Here is a 27,472-nt window from a genome sequence, read left to right as displayed (position 1 = left end):
AAGAATAATCTTTTCAACAAATGGTGCTGAGACTACCTGATACATCATGTAAAAGAATGAAGTTGGTCCTTTACCTTACATACAAAAATGAACTGAAAACAAATCAAATATCTAAACTGAAGAGAGAAAATGATACAACTCTCCCAGCCTGGGAAACGTAGTGAGACTGTATCTCTACAAAAAATTTAAAAAACAAATTAGCCAGGCTTGTTGATGCACACTTATAGTCCCAGCTACTCGGGAAGCTGAGGTGGGAGGATCACTTGAGCCCAGGAGGTTGAGGCTGCAGTGAGCCATGATCATGCCACTTCACTCTACCCTGAGCAACAGAGTGAGACCCTGTCTTTAAAAACAAACAAACAAAACCTTACAACTCTTGGATGAAAAATGAAAACCTGTGGAAAATCTTCATATCACTGGCTTTAACAATGACTTCATGGATGCAACACCAAGAGCACAGAAAACAAACAAAAAAAGATAAAATACACTTCAAAATTAAAAACTTTTGTATATCAAAGAATTATGTCAAAAAATGAAAAGATGATGTAGTAAATGAGAGAAAATATTTGTAAAGCAAATAACTGATAAGGAATTAATATTCAGAATACATAAAGAACTTCTAAAACTCAATAACAATAAAACAACCTAATTCAAAAATGGGCAAAGGATTTGAACAGGCATTCTTCCTAAGAAAATATACAAATGGCCAATAAGTATATGAAAAGATGTTCAACATTATGAGTTATTAGGGAATGCAAATCATAACTACAATGAGATACCACTCCACACTTACTAAGATGATAATAAGAAAACAAAAAGAAACAGAAACTCAGAAAATAACAAGTGTTGGTAAGAATGGACAGCAATCGGAACTCTTGTGCTTTGCTAGTGGGAATGCAAAGTGATGCAGCCATTGTGGAAAACTGTTGTGGTTTCTCAAAACATTAAACATAGAGCTGGGCTCAGGGGCATGTCCCTGTAGTCCCAGATATTTGGCAGGCTGAGGTGGGAGGATTACTTAAGCCTAGGAGTTCAATTCCAGGCTAGGGAGCATGCCAAGGCCCTGTCTCTTAAAAAAAATTAATAATCAATATTAGTAATATAGTTTAATTTTTTCAGGTAAACCTAGAACTACATATGATCCAGCAATCCCACTCCTATGTATATATCCAAAAAAATTGAAAGCAGGGACTCAGATACTTGCACATCAATGTTCATGGCAGCATTATACACAATCAGTAAAAGGTGGAAACAACTCAAGCATCCGTCCACAGATGAATGAACAAAATGAGGTATATATGTACAATGAAATATCATTCACGCATTGAAAAAATGAAATTTTGAGGGTGGGGGAAGGAGAGCATCAGGATAAATAGCTAATGCATGTGGGGCTTAATACCTAGGTAATCGGTTGATAGGTACACCAAGCCACCATGGCACATGCTTACCTATGTAACAAACTTGCACATCCTGCACATGTATCCCAGAACTTAAAATAAAATCTTTTTAAAATGAAATTTTGAGAGAGGCAGAGCAAGTTGGCCTAACAGAACCCTCCAGTGATCATTCCCCTCACAGGAACACCACATTGAACAACTATCTACACAAGAAAACACCTTCATAAGAACCAAAAATCAGGTGAGTGATCACAATACCTGGTTTTAATATCATATCAAGGAAAGAGGCAGTGAGGAGAACAGGAAAGACAGTCTTGAATTGCCTATACCACCCCTCCTCCATCCCCCAGCAGTGGCCTCATAGTACAGAGAAAGAATATGATGCTTGGGGCAGGGAGAGCACAGTGACTGTGGGATTTTGCATTGTCACGCAGTGTTACCCTGTCACAGTGGAAAGCACCATGGGGCAGAATTCAGCTGGTACCCATAAAGGGAGCATTTAGATCAGCCCTGGCCAGAGGGGAATTGTCCATCCCAGCAGTCAGAACCTGAGTTCCAGCTAGCCCACCACTGAGGGTTAAAGTGCTCTGGGGTTCTAAATAAACTTGAAAGGCAATCTAGGCTATAAGGACTATAGTTCCTGGACAAGTCCTGGTGCTGTACTGGGCTCAAAGCCAGTGGACTTGGGGTGTACATGACCTAGTGAGACACTAGCTAGGGCAGCCAAGGGAGTGGTTGTGTCACCCCTCCCCCAATTCCAGACAGTGCAGCTTATAGCTTTGGCAGAGACTCCTTCCAATTAAGGAAAGGAGAGAGGAGAGTAAAGAGGGCTTTGTCTTGCAACTTGGATACCAGCTCCGCTACAGTAAAATAAAGTACCAAGCAGAGTCCTGGAGTCCCCATGCTAGGCCTTGCCTCCCAGATGACAATGTTAGACACATCCTGGGCCAGAAGGGAATCTACTATCTTGAAGGGAAGGACCAAGTAGGATTCATCACCTGATGACTAAAGTGCCCATGGGCCTTGAATGAACATCAGTGGTAGCCAGGCAGTACTCACTGCCTTGGGTGAGACCCAGTGCCATGCAGGCTTCAGGTATGACCCAGTACATTCCCAGCTGTGGTGGTCATGGGAAAGACTCCTGCTTGAGGAAAAAAGAGGGAAGAGTAAAAAGCATGTTGTCTTGCAACTTGGATGCCTGCTAAGCTACAGTAAAATGAAACACCAAGTAGATATCTAAATTTACCAATTCTAGGCTCTAGTTCCTGGAAAGCATTTCTAGACCCACCCTGGGTCAGAAGGGAACGCGTTGCCCTGAAGGGAAAGACACAAGCCAGGCTGAATTTGCTAGCTGCTGACTAAAGAGCCCCTGGGCCTTGAATAAACATCAGCAGTAGCCAGACAATAGTTGCCAGAGGCCTTGGGTGAGACCCAGTACTGTGCTGGCTTCAGGTTGGACCTAGCACAGTCCCAGTGGTGGTGGCCACAGCGGGGCTTGTGTCACTCTTCCCACAAGTCCAGGCAGCTCAGCACAGAGAGAGAGAGAGAGAGACTCCATTTTGGCAGGGGGTTGGGGAGATGTAAGGGAAGAGAACAAGAGTCTCTGCCTGGTAATCCTGGGAATTCTCCTGCATCTTACCCAAGACAACCAAGGCAGTACCTCTACAAGGCCTCAAGAGTCACAGTGTTAGTGGGTTTGGGGTGCCCCCAATGCAGATATGGCTGCAGTGACTGAAGGCTTAGATCACAACACTCAACTCCCTTTGAATACTTAGAAAGCATTCCCAAGAAGGATGGGTACAAACAAGCCCAGACTGTGAAGACTACAGTAAGTACCTAACTCTTCAATGCCCAGACATCAGTGAACATCCGCAAACATCATGATCTTACCAAAGTCAGGGAACACAGTGACCAATCCCAGAGTCACAGAGATACTTGACCCTTCAGACAGAGAATTCAAAATAGCTGTTTTGAGGAAGCTCGATGAAATTCAAGATAACACAGAGAAGGAATTCAGAATCTTATCAGATAAATTTAACAAAGAGATTGAAATATTTTTTAAAAATCAAGCAGAAATTCTGGAGCTGAAAAATTCAATTAATGTACCCCTCAAATGCAGTATTCATCAAGCAGAAGAAAGAATTAGTGAGCTTGAAGACAGGCTATCTGAAAATACACACTCAGAGGAGAAAAAAACTATAAAAAGGAACAAAGCATGCCTACAGTATCTACAAAATAGACTCAAAAGGACCAAGTTAAGGGTTATTGACCTTAAAGAGAAGGTAGAGAAAGAGATATATATAGATAGAAAGTTTATCTAAAAGGATAAAAATAGAAAATTTTCCAGAAAAATATAACAATATTCAGCTACAATACTTTTTCTTAATTAAAGAAAATTACAGGCCAATATTTCTGATGAACATTGAAGCAAAATCCTCCACAAAATACTAGCAAACCACATTCAACAACACATCAAAAAGATAATTAATTAGTGATGATTAAAAAGTAAAGACACAACAGATGCTGGCAAGGCTATGGAGAAATAGGAATGCTTTTACACTGTTGGTGGGAATGTAAATTAGTTCAACCATTGTGGAAGACAGTGTGGTGATTCCTCAAAGATCTAGAACCAGAAATACCATTTGACCCAGCAATCCCATTACTGGGTATATAGTATATACCCAAAGGAATATAAATCATTCTGTTATAAAGATACATGCACACATATGTTCATTACAGTACTATTCACAACAGCAAAGACATGGAATCAACCCAAATATCCATCAATGATAGAATGGATAAAGAAAATGTGGTACATATACACCATAGAATACTATGCAGCCATAAAAAGGAATGAGATCGGCCGGGCGCGGTGGCTCAAGCCTGTAATCCCAGCACTTTGGGAGGCCGAGACGGGCGGATCACGAGGTCAGGAGATCGAGAGACCATCCCGGCTAACACGGTGAAACCCCGTCTCTACTAAAAAATACAAAAAAACTAGCCGGGCGAGGTGGCGGGCGCCTGTAGTCCCAGCTACTCGGGAGGCTGAGGCAGGAGAATGGCGTAAACCCGGGAGGCGGAGCTTGCAGTGAGCTGAGATCCGGCCACTGCACTCCAGCCTGGGTGACAGAGCAAGACTCCGTCTCAAAAAAAAAAAAAAAAAAAAAAAAAAAAAGGAATGAGATCATGTCCTTTGCAGGGACATGGATGGAGCTGGAAGTCATTATCCTCAGCAAACTAACACAGGAACAAAAAACCAAACACCACATGTTCTCAGTTACAAGTGGGAGCTGAACAATGAGAACACATGGACACAGGGAGGGGAACAACATACACTGGGGCCTGTTGGAGGGGTGTGGGGTGAGGAAGAGCATCAAGATAAACAGCTAATACATGTGGGGCTTAATACCTAGGTGATGGGTTGATAGGTGCAGCAAACAACCATAGCACATGTTTACCTGTGTAACAAACCTGCATGTACTGCACATGTATCCTGGAACTTAAAATAAAATAAAAATTTTTTAAAATCCTTCATCATGCCAGGGATACAAGGGATGCAAGGGATGCAAGGATGGTTCAATATATGTAAGTTAATCACTGTGATACATCATATCAACAGAATGAAAGACAAAAACCATATGATCATTTCAACTGATTCTGAAAAAGCATTTGATGAAATTCAACAGCTCTTCATAATAAAATCCCTCAAAACACTGGGTATAGAAGGAATATACCTCAACAGAATAAAAGCCACATATGACAGACCCACAGCTAGTATCATACTGAATGGGGAAAAAAAAGACAGCCTTTCCTCTAAGATCTGGAACAAGATAAGGATGCCCATTTTTACCACTGTTATTCAACATAGTACTGGAGTGCTAGCTAGAGTAATCAGACAAAAGAAAGAAATAGAATGCATCCAAAATGGAAAGAAAGAAGTCAAATTATCCTTATTTGCAGATTATATTATCTCATATTTGAAAAAACCTAAAGACTCCACCAGAAAACTATTAAAACTGATAAATTCAGTAAAGTAGTGGGATACAAAAATCAACATATGAAAATCAGTAGCATTTCTAGATACCAACAGCAAATAATCTGAAAAAGAAATCAAGAAGGTAATCCCATTTGCAATACCTACACATAAAATTAAATATTTAGGAACTAACCAAAGAAATGAAAGATCTCTACAATGAAAACTATAAAACACTGATCCAAGAAATTGGTTGAAGAGAGCACACACAAAATGGAAAGATATCCCATGTTCATGGATTGAAAGAATCAATATTGTTAAAATGTCCTTACTACCCAAAGCAATCTACAGATTCACTGCAATTTCTATTAAAATACCAATGACATTCTTTACAGAAATATAAAAATTAATCCTAAAATTTATATGGAACCATAAAAACCCAGAATAGTCAAAGCCATCCTGAGCAAAAAGAACAAAACTGGAGGAATGTGATTCACATTACCTGACTTCAAATTATACTACAGAGTCATAGTAACCAAAACAGCATGGTACTGGCATAAAAGCAGTACCATGACATACAGACCAATGTGATAGACTATAGCAGATGTATAGACCAATGGGATAGAATACAGAACCCAGAAATAAATCCATCCATCTACAGTGAACTCATTTTCAACAAAGGTGCTAAGAACATACATTGGGGAAAGGACAGTATCTTCAATAAATGGGAAAACCGTATACTCATATATATGCAGAAGAATAAAACTAGACACCTATCTCTCACTATATACACAAACCGAATCAAAATGGATTAAAGACTTAAATCTATGACCTCAAACTATGAAAATACTAAAAGAAAACATTGGGGAAACTCTCCAGGACATTGGACTGAGCAAAGATTTTTTGAGCGAAAGCACAGGCAACCAAACCAAAAGTGGACAGATGGGATCACATCAAGTTAAACAGCTTCTGCACAGCAAAGGAAAAATAAACAAAATTAAGAGACAACCCACAGAATAGGAGAAAATGTTTGCAAACTATCCATCTGACAAGGAGTTAATAACTAGAATATATAAGGAGCTTACAACTGAATAGGAAAAAAATATGACAATCTGACTAAAAATGGGCAAAAGAGCTGAATAGATATTTCTCAAAAGAAGACATACAAATTGCAAACAGGTATGTTAAAAGGTGTTTAACATCACTGATCATCAGATAAATACAAATCAAAAGTACAATGAGATATCATCTTACCCCAGTCAAAATGGCTTTTATCCAACAGACAGACAATAACGAATTCTGGCAAGGATGTGGAGAAAGAAGAACCCTTATATACTGTTGGTGGGAATGTAAATTAGTACAACCACTATGAAGAACGGTATGGGGGTTCCACAAAAAAAACTAAAAATAGAGCTATTATATGATCCAGCAATCCCACTGCTAGGTATATAATCCAAAGAAAGGGAATCAGTATATCAAGAGATAACTGCACTCCCATATTTATTGCAGCACAATTCACAATAGCCAAGATTTGGAAGCAACCTAACTGTCTGCCAAGAGATGAATGGATAAAGAAAATGTGGCACATGTACACAATACAGTACTATTTCATGACTATTCCAGCCATAAAAAAAGAATGAGATCCTGTCATCTGCAACAACATGGATGGAACTGGAGGACATTATATTAGGTGAAATAAACCAGACTCAGAAGGACAAGTATTACAAATGATTAAAATAATAAATGTCATATATATTTTCCCACAGAAGACATAAAGATCATCACTAGGGTCTGGAATCCCTTCTTGTCACCTCTCCAGTCACGACCTGCCTCCAAAAGTAACACTATCTTTTCCTCCCTCCCTCCTTCCCTCCCTGCCTTCCTTCCTTCCTTTTCTCCATCTTTTTTCTTTCTTTTCCTCTCTTCCTCCCTCTCTCCCTCCTTTTTTCTTCCTATTCCCCTTCCCCCTCCCCTCTTACCTCTTACTTCCTCTCCCTTGCCTTCTCCCTTCTTTCTCTTTTTCTATCTCCCCAGTCTACCTCTTTCTTCCTTTCTCTCTCTCCCTCCCTCCCTCCCTCCCCACTTTCTTTCTTTCAATTACTCCCTTGACTTCTAACACTACAGGCTAATTTTGCTTGCTTTTGAACTTCGTATTAACGGAATCACAGAGTATATGCTCTTGTGTGTCTGTTGTTACTCAACAACATAACCACTTAGGGTCATGTTGTGTGGCATTAGTTGTGTTAAATCAAGTTTGGTCTAAAGTTGCATCCATACAAATATTCGATTTGGCCTAAAGGTTTCTCCATACATAGTGAACTGTAACCAAACTTGATGTGTAAAAAGACCATAACCTACTGTTGTAACAAGTAGCGGAGTGTGAGCCAATCACAGCAGCCAAACATCAGTCAGCCACAGGCAGTCAGCTATTCAAACCAGCTTCTAATAAGGCAAGTGCCCAGTTGTAACCAATCCAGTTGTTTCTGCACCTCACTTTTGTTTTCTGTATATCACTTTCCTTTTTCTGTCCATAACTGTCATCCAACCCTGTGACAGCTCTGGAGTCCGGAGTTGCTCTGATCCTGTTCTGGTTCTGGAGGCTGCCTGATTCCTGAATTGTTCTTTGTTCAATTCATCTCTGTTCAATTTGTCTAAAGCTTTTCTTTTAACAGTTGTTATTCATTGCTACATAGTATATTATTGTATAACTATATTACAATTTATTTATTCTACTGTTGATGGACAATTTAATAGATTCCAGATTTGGCTATTCCCCAAAAAAACTGCCATGAACATTTCTCTACATGTCTTTGGTAGACATATAGATTCATTTCTCTTTGTATGTATCCAGGAGTATAAATGCTGCATCATAGAGTTCAGCTTTATTAAATAGTGCCAAGCCATTTTCCCAAGTGGTTGTACTAATTTACATTCCCACCAGCAATGTATCAGAATTTCTGTATTCCACCATAGGTATGAGTTGACACATGTATAAAGAAAAAGAAAGAAGAAATAAATAGAATTCCTGTATTCCATATCCTTTTGGTATTATCTGGTTTTGTTGTTGTTGTTGTTGTTAGCTATTTTAATGGGTATGTGGTGGTATCTCACTGTGATTTTAATTTGCATTTTGCTGATAATTGATAATTTGAACACATTTTTCTATGTTTATGAGCTATTTGAATATTCTCTTTGATGGAGTATCTGTTCAAGTCTTGTCCATTTTTCTACTGGTTTGTCTGTCTTTTCTTACTGATTTGTAGGCATTCTCTGTATAGTGAAATAAAAGCCTTTGATGAACATAGGCATTATAAATGTCTTTTCTCATACCTTGCTTGCCTTTTCTGTCACCTAGGCGGGAATACAGTGTCACAATCATGGCTCAGTCACTGCAGCCTTAGACTTCTCAGTGTCTGTCTATGTCGTTTGCCCACTTTTTAATGGGTTTTTTTTTTCTTGTAAATTTGTTTAAGTTCCTTATAGATGCTGGATGTTAAACCTTTGTCAGATGCATAGTTTGCAAAAAATTTCTCCCATTCTGTAGGTTGTCTGTTCACTCTGTTGATAGTTTCTTTTGCTGTGCAGAAATTATTTAGTTTAACTAGATTCCATTTGTCAATTTGTGCTTTTGTTGCAATTGGTTTTGGCATTTTTGTAACAAAGTCTTTGCCTGTTCCTATGTCCAGAATGGTATAATCTAAGTTGTCTTCCAGGGTTTTTATAGTTTTGGGTTTTACATTTAAGTCTGTAATCCATCTTGAGTTAATTTTTGTATACAGTGTAAGGAAGGGGTCCAGTTTCAATCTTCTGCATATGACTAGCCAGTTATCCCAACACCATTTATTGAATAGGAAGCTCTGTCCTCATTGTTTGTTTTCGTCAGCTTTGTCAAAGATCAGATAGTTGTAGGTGTGTGGCCTTATTTCTGGGTTCTCTATTCTGTCCCATTGGTCTATGTGCCTGCTTTTGTACCAGTACCATGCTGCTTGGATTACTGTAGCCCTGTAGTATAGTTTGGACTCAGGTAGCCTGATGCCTCCAGGTTTGTTCTTTTTGCTTAAGATTGCTTGGCTACTCAAGCTGTTTTTTGGTTCCATATAAATGTTAGAATAGTTTTTCTTTTCTAGTTCTGTGAAGAACGTCATTGGTAGTTTAATAGGAATCTTATTGAATCTATAAATTGCTTTGGGAAGTATGGCCATTTTAACAATATTGATTCTTCCTATCCATGAGCATGAAATGTTTTTCCATTTGTGTCATTTCTGATTTCTTTGAGCAGTGTTATGTAGTTCTCCTTGTAGAGGTCTTTCATTTCCTTGGTGTATTAGTCTGTTCTCATGCTGCTAATAAAGGCATATCCCAGACTGGGTACTTTATAAAGAAAAAAAAGTTTAAGGGACTCACAGTTCCACATGGCTGGGGATGCCTCACAATCATGGTGGAAGGAAAAGAAGGAACAAAGTCAAGTCTTACATGGTGGCAGGCAAGAGACAGAGCATGCGCAGGGGAACTCCCCTTTATAAAACCATCAGATCTTGTGAGATTTATTCACTTTCATGAGAACAACATGGAAAAGACCCACCCCCATGATTCAATTAACTCCCACCAGGTCCCTCCCATGACACATGGGAATTGTGGGAGCTATAGTTCAAGATTTGGGAAGGGACACAGCCAAACCATATCATTCTGCCCCTGGCCCTTCCCAAATCTCATGTTCGCACATTCTAAAATTAATCATCCCTTTACAACAGTCCCTTAAAGTCTTAACTCATTTCAGCATTAACTCAAAAGTCCACAGTCCAAAGTTTCATCTGAGACAAGGCAAATCTCTTCTGCCTATGAGCCTGTAAAATCAAAAGCAAGTTAGTTACTTCCTAGATACAATGGGGGTACAGGCATTGGGTAAATATATCCATTCCAAATGGGAGAAATTGGGCAAAACAAAGGGGCTACAGGCTCCATGCAAGTCCAAAATACAACAGGGCAGTAAAATCTTAAATCTCCAACATGATCTCCTTTGACTCCATGCCTCACATCCAGGTCACACTGATGCAAGAGGTGGGCTCCCACGGCCTTGAGCAGCTCTGCCCCTATGGCTTTGCAGGGTACAGCTCCCCTCCTGGCTGCTTTCACAGGCTGGCATTGAATATCTCTGGCTTTTCCAGGTGCACAGTGCAAGCTGTCAGTGAATCTATCGGTGGCCATATTCTCACAGCTCCACTAGGTGGTGCCCCAGTGGGGATTCTGTGTGGGGGCTCCAACCCCACATTTCCTGGCCACACTGACCTAGTAGAGGTTCTCCATGAGGGCTCCATCATGTAGTAAACTTCTGCCTGGAAATCCAGGAGTTTCATACATCCTCTGAAATCTAGACAGAGGTTCCCAAACCTCAGTTCTTGACTTCTGCACAATCTTAGGCCCAACACCATGTGGAAGGGGCCAACGTTTAGGACTTGCACCTGTTGAAGCAATGACCTGAGCTGTACATTGGCCCCTTTTAGCCACAGCTGCAGTGGCTGGGATGGAGGGCACCAAGTCCCAAGGCTGCACACAGCAGGGTGGGCCCTTGGCCCTACCTATGAAACCATTTTTCCCTCCTAGGCCTCTGGATCTGTGATGGGAGGGGCTGCCATAAAGGTCTCTGACATGTCCCAGAGACATTTTCTGCATGTCTTGGTGATTAAAATGTGGCTCCCTCTGGTACCATTCCTTCTGAAATGATTCCAATCAATAGAAAAAGAGGGAATCCTCCCTAACTCATTTTATGAGGCCAACATCATCCTGATACCAAAGCCTGGCAGTGACACAACAAAAAAAGATAATTTTAGACCAATATCCCTGATGAGCATTGATGCAAAATCCTCAATAAAATACTGGCAAACTGAATCCATCAGCACATCAAAAAGCTTATCCACCATGATCAAGTGGGCTTCATCATTGGGATGCAAGGCTGGCTCAACATAGGCAAATCATCCAGCATATAAACAGAACAAAAGACAAAAACCACATAATTATCTCAATAGATGCAAAAAAGGCCTTTGACAAAATTCAACAGCCCTTCATGCTAAAAACGCTCAATAAATTCGGTATTGATGGAACGTATCTCAAAATAGTAAGAGCTATTTATGACAAACCCACAGCCAATATACTGAATGGGCAAAAACTGGAAGCACTCCCCTTGAAAACTGGCACAAGAGAGGGATGCCCTCTCTCACCACTCCTATTCAACATAGTGTTGGAAGTTCTGGCCAGGGCAATCAGGCAGGGGAAAGAAATAAAGGGTATTCAATTAGGAAAAGAGGAAGTCAAATTGTCCCTGTTTGCAGATGACATGATTGTTTATCTTGAAAACCCCATCATCTCAGCCTAAAATCTCCTTAAGCTGATAAGCAACTTCAGCAAAGTCTCAGGATACAATATCAATGTGCAAAAATTACAAGCATTCTTATACATCAATAACAGACAAACAGAGAGCCAAATCATGAGTGAACTCCCGTTCACAATTGCTTCAAAGAGAATAAAATACCAAAGAATCCAACTTACAAGGGATGAGAAGGACCTCTTCAAGGAGAACTACAAACCACTGCTCAATGAAATAAAAGAGGACACAAACAAATGGAAGAACATTCCATGCTCATGGATAGGAAGAATCAATATCATGAAAATGGTCATACTGCCCAAGGTAATTTATAGATTCAATGCCATCCCCATCAAGCTACCAATGACTTTCTTCACAGAACTGGAAAAAACTACTTTAAAGTTCATATGGAACCAAAAAAGAGCCCACATTGCCAAGTCAATCCTAAGCCAAAAGAACAAAGCTGGAGGCATCACACTACCTGACTTCAAACTATACTACAAGGCTACAGTAACCAAAACAGCATGGTACTGGTACCAAAACAGAGATATAGACCAATGGAACAGAACAGAGCCCTCAGAAATAATACCACACATCTACAACCATCTGATCTTTGGCAAACCTGACAAAAACAAGAAATGGGGAAAGGATTCTCTATTTAATAAATTGTGCTGGGAAAACTGGCTAGCCATAAGTAGAAAGCTGAAACTGGATCCCTTCCTTACTCCTTATACAAAAATTAATTCAAGATGGATTAGAGACTTAAATGTTAGACTGAAAACCATAAAAACCCTAGAAGAAAACCTAGGCAATACCATTCAGAACATAGGCATGGGCAAGGACTTCATGTCTAAAACACCAAAAGCAATGACAACAAAAGCCAAAATTGACAAATGGGATCTAATTAAACTAAAGAACTTCTGCACAGCAAAAGAAACTACCATCAGAGTGAACAGGCAATCTAAAGAATGGGAGAAAATTTTTGCAATCTACTCATCTGACATCCAGAACCTACAAAGAACTCAAACAAATTTATAAGAAAAAAAAAACCCATCAAAAAGTGGGCAAAGGATATGAACAGACACTTCTCAAAAGAAGACATTTATGCAGCCAACAGACACATGAAAAAATGCTCATCATCACTAGCCATCAGAGAAATGCAAATCAAAACCACAATGAGTCACCATCTCACACAAGTTAGAATGGCAATCATTAAAAAGTCAGGAAACAACAGGTGCTGGAGAGGATGTGGAGAAATAGGAACACTTTTACACTATTGGTGGGACTGTAATCTAGTTCAACCATTGTGGAAGACAGTGTGGTTATTCCTCAAGGATCTAGAACTAGAAATACCATTTGATCCAGCCATCCCATTACTGGGTATATACCCAAAGGATTATAAATCATGCTGCTATAAAGACACATGCACACCTATGTTTATTGTGGCACTATTCACAATAGCAAAGACTTGGAACCAACCCAAATGTCCATCAATGACAGACTGGATTAAGAAAATGTGGCACATATACACCATGGAATACCATGCAGCCATAAAAAAGGATGAGTTCATGTCCTTTGTAGGGACATGGATGAAGCTGGAAACCATCATTCTCAGCAAACCATCACAAGAACAGAAAACCAAACACTGCATGTTCTCACTCATTGAACAATGAGAACACTTGGACACAGGAAAGGGAACATCACACACCGGGGCCTGTTGTGGGGTGGGGGGAGCGGGGAGGGATAGCATTAGGAGATACACCTAATGTAAATGACGAGTTAATGGGTGCAGCATACCAACATGGCACATGTGTACATATGTAACAAACTTGCACATGGTGCACATGTACCCTAGGGAGGCCGGGACGGGCGGATCTCGATGTCAGGAGATCGAGACCATCCTGGCTAACATGGTGAAACCCCGTCTCTAATAAAAATACAAAAAACTAGCCGGGTGTGGTGGCGGGCGCCTGTAGTCCCAGCTACTTGGGAGGCTGAGGCAGGAGAATGGCGAGAACCCAGGAGGCGGAGCTTGCAGTGAGCCGAGATCGGGCCACCGCACTCCAGCCTGGGCGACTGAGCAAGACTTTGTCTCAAAAAAAAAAATAAAATAAAAATAAAAATAAAAATAAATAAAATAAAATGTGTCTCCTTGTTACTTATGCAAATTTCTGCAGCTGGCTTGAGTTTCTCCCCAGAAAATGGGGTTTTCTTTTTTATTGCATAGTACTACACATAGCACTATTGCATAGTAGTCAGGCTGCAAAATTTTCAAACTTTTATGCTCTGCTTCCTCTTGAACCCTTCGCTGCTTAGAAATTTCTTCCCCCAGATACCCTAAATTATCTCTCTCAAGTTTAAAGTTCCACCGATCTCTAGGGCAGGAGCAAAATGCTGCCAGTCTCTTTGCTAAAACATAGCAAGAGTCACCTTTTCTCCAGTTCCCAACAAGTTCCTCATCTCCATCTGAGACCACATCAGCCTGAACTTTATTGTCCATATCACTATCAGCATTTTGGCCAAAGCCATTCAACAAGGCTCTAGGAAGTTCCAATTTTCCCACATCTTTCTGACTTCTTCTGAGCTCTACAAACTTCCAACCTCTTCTTGTTACCCAGTTCCAAAGTCACTTCCACATTTCTGGGCATATTTACAGTAGCACCCCTCTTCTGGTACCAATTTACTGTATTGGTCTGTTCTCATGCTGCAAATAAAGACACACCTGAGACTGGGTAATTTATAAAGAAAAAAAAGTTTAATGGACTCACAGTTCCAGGTGGCTGGAGAGGCTTCACAATCATAGTGGAAGGCAAAGGAGGAGCAAAGTCAGGTCTTACATGGTGGCAGGTAAGAGAGAGAGCATGTGCAGGGGAACTCCCCTTTACAAGACCATCAGCTCTTGTGGGACTTACTATCATGAGAACAGCATGGGAAAGGCCTGCTCCCCACAATTCAATTACCTCCAACTGGGTCCCTCCCATGACATATGGGAAGTATGGGAGCTACAATTCAATATTTGGGTGGGGACACAGCCAAACCATATCACTTGGTTAGCTGTATTTTATTACTATTTTTTTTTTGTGGCAATTGTGAATGGGACTGTGTTCCTGATTTGGTTCTTGGTTTGACCGTTGTTGGTGTATAGGAATGCTAGTGATTTTTGTACACTGATTTTGTATCCTGAGACTTTGCTGAGGTTGTTTATCACCTTAAGGAGCTTTGGGGCTGAATATGACATTTTCTAGATATAGGATCATGTAGTGTGCAAACAGGGATAATCTGACTTCCTTTCTTCCTATTTGGATGCCTCTTATTTATTTCTCTTGCCTGATTGCTATGGCCAGGTAAACTCACTATTTTTAACCCTAACTGGAAAGTAGTTATTAAGATGTGCTCCTACCATTAATAACTCTCAATAAATAATATTATATAATAATAGCAAGAGACCAGAATCTTTATAACTCTAGAGTAGTGTTTTTCAACCTTACTTACTACAAAATATTAAAGACCTGCAAGTATAATGATGATATAATAAGTAGCATATATCTACTCTTAGCTCAAGAAAAAAAATACCTATATATTAAAGCCTCCCATAGACTGCTACTTTGAGAGATAGACTATTCTGAATTTCACGTTTATCATTTCCATGCACTTATTTTTTATTATATCTAAGCAATATATTATTCTTGTTTTTTAATTTCATAAAAAATATTTCATTCTATATATATTCTACAGTCTTTTTTATACTTAGTATTTGGAAAATTCATCTATATTGAAAGGTATAGGTCTAGTTCATTCATTTTCACTGCTGCATAATATCTTATGATATAACTGTATTGTAATGTGTTTATTCATTCTCTCTTAGATAGACTGGGTTATTTCCAGTTGTTGTTTTTGTTTTTTACTATGAAGACAATCCTATTATGAAAATTATTGCATACGTCTCTTTGTGTCCACATGTGAGGGTTTCTCTCGTATATATTACTAGGATTTCAATTGTAAGTGGTATGGTTTGAATGTATGTGTTCCTCCAAAATTCATACGTTGGAACCTAAGACCCAATGTGATAGTATTAAGAGGTGGTACCTTTGGGGGAGTGATTAAGTCAGAGGGCTCTGCCTTCAATAATGGATTAACAGTACCTTTCTAAAAGGACTGGAAGGAACTAGCTAATCACCTCCCTTTTTTTTGCCCTTCCATCTATTCTGCCATGTGAGGACAGTGTTCATCTCCTCTGGAGGACACAATGTTCAAGGCGCCATCTAGGAAGCAGAGACCAGGCCCTTACCAGACATCAAACTTGCTGGTGCCTTGACCTTAGACTTCCCAGCCTCCATAACTGTGAGCACTAAATTTACACTGTTCGTAAATTACCCAGTCTATGCTATTTTGCTATAGCAGCAGGAACAGATTGACATAGGGTCATAGGTAAGTGCATTTCATCTTAAGGAGATATTATTAAATTATTTCCCAGAGTGATTGGTACCAATTTATGTCACCACCTGCAAGAATAAGAGTTCCTACTGTGAAGCAGTGGTTTTTGAACTATGCTTCTCAGGGTCCCAAGAGGGAGTTTCAAAGGCCATAGGACTCTAAACTCCTTGTACTATTTGTAACTGGAGCGGCTATGCTTCAGTTTGTTTTACATAACTGTAGAGCATAGCAAATTTTCATTTGAAAAAAAAGGTTTTTCTGCTTTAAAAAGGTTTAAAAACCAATATCCTGGCTGGGTGCAGTGGCTCACGCTTGTAATCCCAGCACTTTGGCAAGCTAAGGTGGGCAGATCACAAGGTCAGGAGATCGAGACCATCCTGGCTAACATGGTGAAATCCAGCCTCTACTAAAAAAAAAAAAAAAAAATACAAAAAATTAGCCAGGCATAGCGGCGGGCACCTGTGGTCCCAGCTACTCGGGAGGCTGAGGCAGGAGAATGGCGTGAACCCAGGAGGCGGAGCTTGCAGTGAGCCAAGATCGTGCCACTGCACTCTAGCCTGGGAGACAGAGTGAGAATTCGTCTCAAAAAAAAAAAAAAATAAAATAAAATACTTATATATATATAATACTTATATATATATATATCCTGAAGAATACTTTTAAATCCTATTTAGATAGTATCCATCTTTCTGTCCAGGAGAAAAATTGGTATGTGAAGAAACCCTGGAAAAGCCAACATTTCATCTACAGAATGTTTAAATCTAATAGTGGATAATATTTATCAATCTCTCTCCCAAGTTTTGATTTCTTCCTTGGCCTCTTCTCTTATTCCAATATGGGAAAAGTAAAGAGGGTAATATAATGCTTCCCCTCACCTCTAAGTTGGATTTGCAAACATTAACTACTTTGGGTGGGGGAAGAGGGAAAGGTGTATTTCCCTTCTGTTTTGTCACAATGCTCATAAATATATAATGCTTTTATTTTTATTTTTAAGTAAGTGTAAAAAGGAAGGAATTCATTCAAGTCTATAGGTTGTAATGTACAGTTGACCCTTGAACAATGTAGGGGTTAGAGGAACTGATATCTGCACAAAGACCCATGTATAACTTTCAACTCCCCCAAAATTTGACTGGTAGTAGCCTACTGTTGACCAGAAACCTTACTGAAGACATGAACAGTTGATTAACACATATTTTGTATGTTATATGCATTATATACTGTATTCTTACAATAAAGTAAGCTAGAGAAACGAAAATGTTATGAAGAAAATCATAAGAGGTTAGGTGCAGTGGTTCACATCTGTAATCCCAGCACTTTGGGAGGCTGAGGCAGGATGATCACTTGAGGCCAGGAGCTCAAGATCACTCTGGGCAAAACAGCAAGACCCAGTCTCTGCAAAAAATTTAAAACTTAGGTGGGCGTGGTGTACATGCCTGTAATCCCAGCTACTCAGGAGGCTGAGGCAGGAGGATCATTTGAGCCCAGGAGGGAGAGACTGCGGTGAGCTATGATTGCACCACTATATTCTAGCTTAGGCAACAGAGTGAGACCCTGTATCTATTTTTTAAAAAAGAAAGAAAGAGAGAGGTTGGGGGGAGGAGGAAGGAAGGAGGGAGAGAGAGAGGGAACAAAGGAAGGAAGGAAAGAAGGAAGGAAAGAAGGAGAAAGGAAGGGAGAAAAGGAAGGAAGAAACGAAGGAAGGAAATCGTAAGGAAGATAAAATATATTTACTATTCATTAAGTGGAAGTGGATCATCATAAATGTTTTCATTCTCATTGTCCTCATGTTCAATAGACTGAGGAGAGGTGAAAGAGGAAGGGTTGATCTTGCTGTTTTGGAGCGGCAGAGGTGGAAGAAAATCTGTGTATAAGTGGACCCATGCAATTCAAACTGTGTTGTCCAAGAGTCAACTGTACTCTTTCCTTTTAACCTGTCTTCCATAACCCAAGGCAGACAATTCCTCCTCCTGCATTAAGGATATATGGCAACTTAATATCTACCTATCTGCCATGGCTCATTAGTAAACTCACACATGAACTAGGGCACTCTCCATCTTCATTGCAGCCTGGTAGTGTTCTTCTAGTGTACTTGGCTATTATAGGTTGCTAAGCAATAATCCTAGTGCTTGCATTGTCCCCACTGATGTACAGAATGGAAGTAGACATGTGTTTGGTTACCACTGTAGTTAAACACTTCTCTCTTAGAACCATGAAAACAAGAAAAAGCAGCACAGCAACAGCAGGGTCAATAAATCAGGATTCTGAACAAGCCTATCTGAAGCTGTCTTTTGACTGAGTGAACTCTGAATTCATGGATCACAAATTACAGCACTGCCCCAAGGGCAATTGAATTCAGAGGTTTAATTGAATAATTTCAGAGAGGTACTGGATTTTTTCACAGGTCTCTGGTTGGACATCCTAAACCTTTTAAGATTGATTGATTTATTCATTTATATACTCACTCAATAAATAACTATTAATTTCTCACTGTGTGCCAGGCACTGGAATTCTTTTTCAGGATCATCTTCCTAAACTTTTCCAAGAATCAAGAGCCTTTCAAGCTCTGCCCCCAATATGTACATCTTCACCACTCTAGTGGTCTACCTTCTAATATAAAAAGAACTATCCGGGCACTATGGGTATAAATGCTTTCAACTAAATAAGTAGGGACACAAAAGAATTCCTTATACATATTTTGAAAAGTCTAGCCTTGTAAGTGACTTTTATTATTTTCTGCTCTCAGTGTATGGCCCACTGCTGGGCAGAGCCTCAGTACAAAGCCTATTTAAGGATATAAATAGGAATGAATTATAATTCATATTGTAATAAGCCTTAGCAGGCTCTTTCTTCACAAGGAGGCATATAACATTAGTGGGTCTGGCTGCTGATTAAACTGGTGAAAATTGACCCAGCAGGGCTACTTAAGCTGTATGATGTTTTCTTTAAACACAGGCCCTGTTTGAAACTCAGTTGCTTTGTCCTTATTATTAGGATTTCTTAACATTGGCACATGATTTAGAATGACTACTGCAAAGGAAGGAGGTAAAGAAGTACTACTAAACACCACCGGAATTAAAATTCAATAGGTAAAGGAAAAGGCAGTTTCCTATAAAACATTGTTAATCTTAGGGCTGTGTAATAAGAATAGAACTGAGCAAACTGATAGTTGAAAAAATTCTCAAAATGCAAGTTAAGCTCAGTCTGAAAAGTAGAAAAACAAGGGTAAAGAAATGAGGAACTGACATGATACATTTAACCACAGTATTTTCTATGCAACGATATGTATTTGAGTGCATGTTGGGAGCTGCTTATCAAGGTAACATGACTTTAATTTTGACAAATATGTAACAAGGATGAAGACACTTCCTTTGACCTGTTGAAATTGCAATAACAGTTTCTCTTCCTACTTTGTATATACCCACATATACACACACATTCACAAACGAGGGATTTAGAATAAAAAGTTTTAATAGTGACTGATCATTTAATAAATAAGTACACTGCATTGCGTATGATATCAGAATAAGCAACTGCAATGTTTTCAGTACATATCATATACTGGGATAAATAATTTTAAACAAAACACATTTCTTTCTACCATACATTGAAAAGCAGTAAGAGAAATTGAAAGTACAAGAAGAGGAAAGACCACAAACTCTTGCTTGATATGTTTTCTGGTAGGTGATACATTACCTGATGGAACACATATGTACAGTTTTGTAGGTGCAAATGTGGCCACAAACTAATTAAAGTGAACACCTAATTAAATGTATAACAAATTACCTAGATCAAAATTGTGTTTGGCATCTTTAAAATGAATGAGTTAATTTAGGCCAGGCATGGTGGCTCAAGCCTGTAATCCCAGAACTTTGGGAGGTCGAGGTGGGTGGATCAACTGAGGTCAGGAGTTCGAGACCAGCCTGGCCAACATGGTGAAACCCCATTTCTACTAAAAACACAAAAATTAGATGGGCGTAGTGGCAGGTGGCTGCAATCCCAGCTACTTGGGAGGCTGAGGCATGAGAATCGTTTGAACTCGGGAGGCGGAGGTTGCAGTGAGCTGAGATTGTGCCACTGCACTCCGGCCTGGATGACAGAGCAAGACTCCATCTCAAAAAATAAAATAAAATAAAATGAATGAGTTAATTTATAAACCTGGCCCAAGTGATTAAGGTAAAGGCAAAGTATATGTATGCAGTGTTGGTGGTAGATGTTTGGTATAAGGAAGTAAAATCAGAAAAACAGGAGGTACAGACAGGTAGAAGAGGACAAGTAAAGACTTGCCAGTAAGAAAATTTTTAGAAGTTAGTGAAGCTGTGAAAACAGTACTAAGTTTATAAGAAAGACAGGGTAAGTGTTGGAAACTTTGGTTCTTTAAATTTTTTTTTTTTTTTTAATTTTCAGGGATACAAGTGATTTTTGGTTACATGGATAAATTGTATAGTGGTGGTGTCTGAGATTTCAGTGCACCCGTCACCTGAGTAGTATACATTGTACCCAATATGTAGTTTTTTTTAATCCCTTACCCCTCCTTCTACCCTCCTGCTTCTGAGTCTCCATAGCCAATTATATCACTCTGCATACTTTTGCATACTCATAGCTTAGCTCCCACTTCTAAGTGAGAACATGTGGTATTTGGCTTTCCATTCTAGAGTTACTTCACTTAGAATAATGGCCTTCAGCTCCATCCAAGTTGCTGCAAAAGATATCATTTCATTCTTTTTATGGCTGAGTAGTATTCCATGGTATATATATACCACATTTTCTTTTTCTTTTTTTTTTTTGAGACGGAGTCTTGCCCTGTTGCCAGGCTGGAGTGCAGTGGCATGATCTCGGCTCACTGCAACCTCTGCCTCCTGAGTTCAAACAGTTCTCTTGCCTCAGCCTCCCAAGTAGCTGGGACTACAGGCACCTGCCACCACACCTAGCTAATTTTTGTATTTTTAGTAGAGACGGCGTTTCCCCATGTTGGCCAGGATGGTCTCAATCTCTTAACCTTGTGATCTGCTCGCCTCAACCTCCCAAAGTGCTCTTTATCCAAACTCATTGATTGGTGGGCACTTAGGTTGGTTCCATATCTTTGCAACTATGAATTGTGTGGCAATAAACATATACATGCAGGTGACTTTTTAATATAATGACTTATTTTATTTTGGGTAGATACCCAGTAGTGGGGCTGCTGGATTGAATGGTAGATCTACTTTTAGTTCTTTAAGAAATTTCCATACTCGGTTGGGCGCGGTGGCTCACGCCTGTAATCCCAGCACGTTGGGAGGCCGAGGCAGGCAGATCATGAGGTCAGGAGATCGAGACCATCCTGGCTAACACAGTGAAACCCCGTCTCTACTAAAAAATAGAAAAAATTAGCCGAGCATGGTGGCGGGCGCCTGTAGTCCCAGCTACTCAGGAGGCTGAGGCAGGAGAATGGCGTGAACCCGGGAGGCGGAGTTTGCAGTGAGCCAAGATCATGTCACTGCACTCCAGCCTGGCCAACAGAGCGAGATTCCGTCTCAAAAAAAAAAAAAAAAGAAAGAAAGAAATTTCCATACTCTTTTCCATAAAGGTTATACTAATTTACATTCCCACCAGCAGTGTACAAGCATTCCCTTTTCACCATATCCATGCTAACATCGATTGTTTTTTGACATTTTAATAATGATCATTCTTGCCGGAGTAAAGTAGTATTTCATCGTGGTTTTAATTGCATTTCCCTGATGATTAGTGATGTTCAGCCCCTTTTCACATGTTCATTGGCCATTTGTATATATTCTTTTGAGAAATGTCTGTTCATGTCATTTGCCCACTTTTTATGGGATAATCTTTTTTTTTTTTTTCTTGCTGATTTGTTTGAGTTCCTTGTAGATTCTGGATATTAGTTATTTGTTGGATACACAGTTTGCAAATATTTTCTTCCATTCTGTGGGTTGTCTGTTTAGTCTGATGATTATTTCTTTTGCTGTACAGAAGCTTTTTAGTTTAATTAGGTCCCATTCATTTATTTTTTGCTTTATTGCATTTGCTTTTAGGGTCTTCATTATAAATTCTTTGCCTAAGCCAATGTCCAAAATAGTTTTTCCTAGGTTATTTTCTAGAATTTTTAAGGTTTCAGGTCTTAGATTTAAGTTTTTGATCAATCCTGAGTTGATTTTTCTTTTTTTTTTTTTTTTTTTTTGAGACGGAGTCTCGCTTTGTCGCCCAGGCTGGAGTGCAGTGGCGCGATCTCGGCTCACTGCAAGCTCCGCCTCCCGGGTTCACGCCATTCTCCTGCCTCAGCCTCCCGAGTAGCTGGGACTACAGGCGCCCACAACCGCGCCCGGCTAATTTTTTGTATTTTTAGTAGAGACGGGGTTTCACCGTGGTCTCGATCTCCTGACCTTGTGATCCGCCCGCCTCGGCCTCCCAAAGTGCTGGGATTACAGGCGTGAGCCACCGCGCCCGGCAAGTTGATTTTTGTATAAGGTAAGAGATAGGGATCCAGTTTCATTCTTGTACATGTAGCTAGCCAATTTCCCCAGCAACTTTTATTAAATAGGGTATCCTTTCCCCAGTTTATGTTTTTGTATGCTTTGTCAAGGTTGGTTGCAGGTATTTGGTTTTATTTCTGGGTTCTCTACTATGTCTGTGTGTCTACTTTTATACCAGTACCATGCTATTTCAGGAACTATAGCCTTGTAGCATAATTTGAAGGAAAGTTTGGTTCTTTTTTTTTTCTCTTAAAAAAATTTTTTTTAGAGATTGGGTCTTGCTCTGTTGCCCAGGCTGGTCTCAAACTCTGGACCTCAAATGATCCTCCCATCTCAGCCTCCCAGAGTGCTGGGATTACAGGCATAAGTCACCACACCAAGTGAAAGTTTGGGTTTTAATGACTATGTATTACAATGTGTATTACTAAGAAGAAATAGTAAATAGTTACTCTTAGTTGGTTTAAAAAGAGAGAAAAACACTTCGGGGGAAAAAAAACCAAAACAAAACCCAGCACCTAAAAATTACAACTAGCATCTATATATCAATTTATAGTTTAGAAAACACTTTGATATTATTATACTTCAGTCCTAGTTCAGCCTAGCATATACTAAACATTCAATACTTGTAAATTGAAGAAAAATTACAGTAAAATTGTTAAATTTTACATATTGTAAAGAATTTCTGGTGGTATGGGATTTCACTAAGTATTTGGAGTTAAAAGAGCTGTAATGAAAGAGATGAATGTCTTATCTACTTTTTTGAAGCCTTTTTAATCCTATAAATTTTCAATTTGCATAATTATGTGGAATTTGGATTAAGGATGGGGCTAGTAGTCAAGCTTTGGATCAAATGGAATAAATATGTGGTCAAGTACAAGTGTAAAAACAATAAACAGGGTAGGCCAGGCACAGTGGCTCATGCTTGTAATCCCAGCACTTTGGGAGGCCAAGGTGGGCGGATCACCTGAGGTTGGGAGTTCGAGACCAGCCTGGCCAACATTGGGAAACCCCATCTCTATTAAATATACAAACTTAGCCAGGCATGGTGGCACATGCCTGTAATCCCAGCTACTCGGGAGGCTGAGGCAGGAGAATTGCTTAAACCCGGGAGGCAGAGGTTGCGGTGAAGCGAGATCGCGCCATTGCACTCCACCCTGGACAACAAGAGTGACACTCCGTCTTGGGGGAAAAAAAAACCAAAAAACACCAAAAGAAACCAAAAACAAAAACAATAAACAGGGCCAACGACAATAAGCATCCCAAATCACTGGAGTTATCCATTTGATTATTGTATTAGTGGGTTGCCTGCTAGATGTCAGTCAGTTTTCTTAGATAAATTTTATCGTTAAGTACAAGATGAATAATCATAAATTGCCGCAAAAGCATTAATAGAAGGTGAATGAAATACATTTTAAATTATTTCCCAAATTGCATTTAAAATACCTTCTGGCCTATAATCTCACTGACTCTGGGGGCTGAGACAGGAGGATCGCCTGAGTTCAGGAGATTGAGACCAGCCCAGGCAACACAGCAAGACCTTGTCTCTACAAAAACAAAAATTAAAAAACTAGCTGGGTGAAGTAGTGTAGTGTGCACCCATAGTCCCAGCAACTCTGGAGGCTGAGGTGGGAGGATCACTTGAACCCAGGACTTTGAGTCTGCAGTGAAGTATGATCATGTCACTGAACTTCAGTCTGGGTGACAGGGCAAGGCCCATCTCTAAAAAATAAAAATAAAATAAAATATCCCCTGAAATTATGTCTTTAAAATGCAAAATCTTGAAGAATGCATCCCCAGTAAAATTTTAAAGATAGTTTTAGATTTTTTTTTTTTTTTTTTTTTTTTTGAGATGGAGTTTTGCTCTGTCGCCCAGGCTGGAGTGCAATCCACGATCTCAGCTCACTGCAACCCCTGCCTCCCAGGTTCACTTGATTCTCCTGCCTCAGCCTCCAGAGTAGCTGGGATCACAGGCGCCCGCCACCACACCCAGCTAATTTTTTGTATTTTTAGAAGAGAAGGGGTTTCACCATGTTGGCCAGGCTGGTCTTGAACTCCTGACCTCAGGTGATCCACCCGCCTTGGCCACACAAAGTGCTGGGATTACAGGCGTGAACCACCACGCCTGGCCAGTTTTAGATTCTATTGTATAAGAGAAAGGCTAGTTCTCTACCTTGGGATTTGATTTCATCCGTTGCTTTCTCCACCACATTGTTGGTGGCCTCTTTTACAGGAACGTCTGGCACACTCTGTAAAGTCTTTGAAAAGAGAAAAAAAATCACCAATTTCAATGTGACTTGATTTTCCACAAAGTTGTATAAATTATTCCAAGTAAAGGAAAGTTTATTGCTTTGTAAGAGTTAACCAAACATCCCTAGTTAATTTTTCTGGGATATAATGTTGTATACTAGAAGCAAAGAGGTAATCACAGTGTATTTTTTGCATTTACAAGATAAAATGTGTTGGTTCAAAATGTCATCACATCTTCCTATTACTAACAAAGTAATACGCTAGGAATCATTTTAGATGACATTAATTCTTGAATTATACAACACTTTATAGAAACATGATTTGAAACTATAGCATAGGGAAATCAGACCTTTGGAAATGCTACTGTTTTACTGCTAGAATCACTTTCTGTATTTGTGGCAAAAAGAAAAAGCATTTCATCTTAACTGAGGAAATAAAGTATTAATTTTATGAATAGCAACAAAATAGTTTTTGTATACATGCTAATGTACTTCAAAAATCTGACAATAGAATTTTTTTTTTTTTTTTTTTTGGAGACACAGTTTCACCCTTGCCCAGGCTGGAGTGCAGCGGCACAATCTCAGCTCACTGCAACCTCCACCTCCTGGGTTAAAGTGATTCTCGTGCCTTGGCCTTCCAAGTAGCTAGGATTACAGGCATGCACTACCATGCCCAGATAATTTTTGTATTATTAGTAGAGATGGAGTTTCGTCATGTTGGCCAGTCTGGTCTCAAACTCCTGACCTCAAGTGATCCACCTCGGTCTCCCAAAGTGCTGGGATTATAGGTGTCAGCCATCGACAATCAGTAGGATATTTTAAAAACTCACATTAGTCAACTCACTTGTGAATCTATAGGACTATTTTCAATTGCCTCCCCTTTTCTATGAAATGTTTTTCTTTATTGTAGCCTTGTATTTATTTAAACACAAAGTTACTTAAATGATTAACCTGGAAATTACATTTTCAGCACGATAGTAAAGTGATCCTAAAAGCTGGTCGTTACAGTTTTTAGGATAACTTTAGAAAGAATTCTTTATTTATCTGTAATTTATAACAGCTCTTCACAAATAATTTACCTGTCTATGGAAGTTTCCCACAACTTACTCAAATGAATCAGCTTAATAATCAACATGAGTTTGTCCTTTCCCTTTTGCAATTTTATTTATCTTTTTGAATACCCACATCTTTTCTTTTACATAAGAAAATTGATTTATCTAGTTTATTCTCCAGCATTAATATCTGATTTATTCATGCCAACTCTACCTCATGAAGCTCATTCACTTCAGTTGAGTTCCATTTCCTCTTTTTGTCTTTTCCATTTTCCTGAAATAGAAACAGTGTTAGTAAATGGCATCCAAAAAGAGCTGTGGATTAAACTACTGTCTTATACTTTAATACAGTAAGCTTTTAACTTTTAAAAATTTCACATAATGAGTAAATATCATGCCAAATAAAATTACACAAAGTAGTTGTATCAACAAATTCAAACAATAACAGACTTTTATATATAATCAAGGAATGCCAACCAACTAGAAGCAGGTCGCCATGACTCAACTGTTATTTTGACCCCCTTTTCAGCATTTCTGTCAAAACTTGATGCAGAATACTTCAACCAAAAAGAGAAATAATTAAATGATAGACTATGATTTTGCATCTCAGTTTTCCCAAGAACATTGAATCTCAAATCTTCTCATAAATGTAATAAACCTATGTAGGACAAGAACCTGATCAGGTCTGACTTCCTCTTGAGATGTTGACTCATTCATCTGGACTCCAAAAGGTATCACCAAATGTTACAGAAGAATATTACTAGACCAGTATTAATAACAAAAAGAAAGAAATATTAATAAACATCACAAAGTACTCTATAAGTTAAAAAATCTCCCTTGCTCCTGCCCTCACCTCACTCCACAATTCTATTGAATGATAAATTCTCAACTGCTGAACTTTTCCAACTGTATTACTGTTATGGCTGTTGCTACTGACCAAAGCTAGATCATTGCTCAGGGATACAAGAAAACTCACCATAGTAATCATCGCTACTATCATTAAAAAAACAAAACAAAACAAAAAAAAAACAGTAATGCAATTGCATTTTTTAACATGATTGTCATCCTCATTAATTTTTGAGATAACAAGGTGAGGTAAAGCGAAACTTTTATGGCTACCTAATTCATGCAAGAAAGGTAGATAGAGAACAGAATAATAATATCTCAAAAAGCATTTTTTTTTTTGGCAAGGGAGAATTCCAGAAGAATGTGACTTATCTGGTTTATTTATTCATATCGAGGTATTAAATAATTACCAGATCCCCACTTTACCGCAAATGACTGTAGATTCACAGATTATTAAATCACTGCCATGCCAAAAATCATTTAAGAGTTTATGTATATATGAGCTAGGTATTGTGTAAAGACGAAATTAGATTCACACAGTCTCTGCCTCCAGGACAGTTACAGTCTAGATACTCTAATTTGAAATAGTATGTATCTAATGCTCTAACGTATTCCCTTTTCTTTTCCTTTCTTTTCTTTTCTTTTCCTTTTTTTTTTCTTTTCTTCTTCTTTTTGTTTTTTTTACAGAGTCTCACTCTGTTG

At 39.1% G+C, this 27,472-nt stretch overlaps 1 protein-coding gene across 1 annotated transcript in view; it reads right to left on the bottom strand.

Annotated features, from left to right (window-relative positions):
- Positions 1 to 26,641, bottom strand: part of EFCAB5 (EF-hand calcium binding domain 5) — a 171,261-nt gene extending 144,620 nt beyond the window's left edge. Inside the window, exons 1-3 of the mRNA XM_077970687.1 lie at positions 26,600 to 26,641; positions 26,139 to 26,198; positions 24,797 to 24,881 (exon numbers count right to left, since the gene is read on the bottom strand). Of these exons, the coding sequence (XP_077826813.1) occupies positions 24,797 to 24,881; positions 26,139 to 26,198; positions 26,600 to 26,641 (187 nt within the window). The remainder of the gene's footprint in view (positions 1 to 24,796; positions 24,882 to 26,138; positions 26,199 to 26,599) is intronic.
- Positions 26,642 to 27,472: the final 831 nt, after the last annotated feature.

This window comes from Macaca mulatta, chromosome 16 (genome assembly GCF_049350105.2).
Source record: "Macaca mulatta isolate MMU2019108-1 chromosome 16, T2T-MMU8v2.0, whole genome shotgun sequence".
NCBI classification, from domain to species: Eukaryota; Metazoa; Chordata; class Mammalia; order Primates; family Cercopithecidae; genus Macaca; species Macaca mulatta.
Note: the sequence above shows the minus strand (reverse complement) of the source record. Positions and strands in the feature narration are given on the sequence as shown.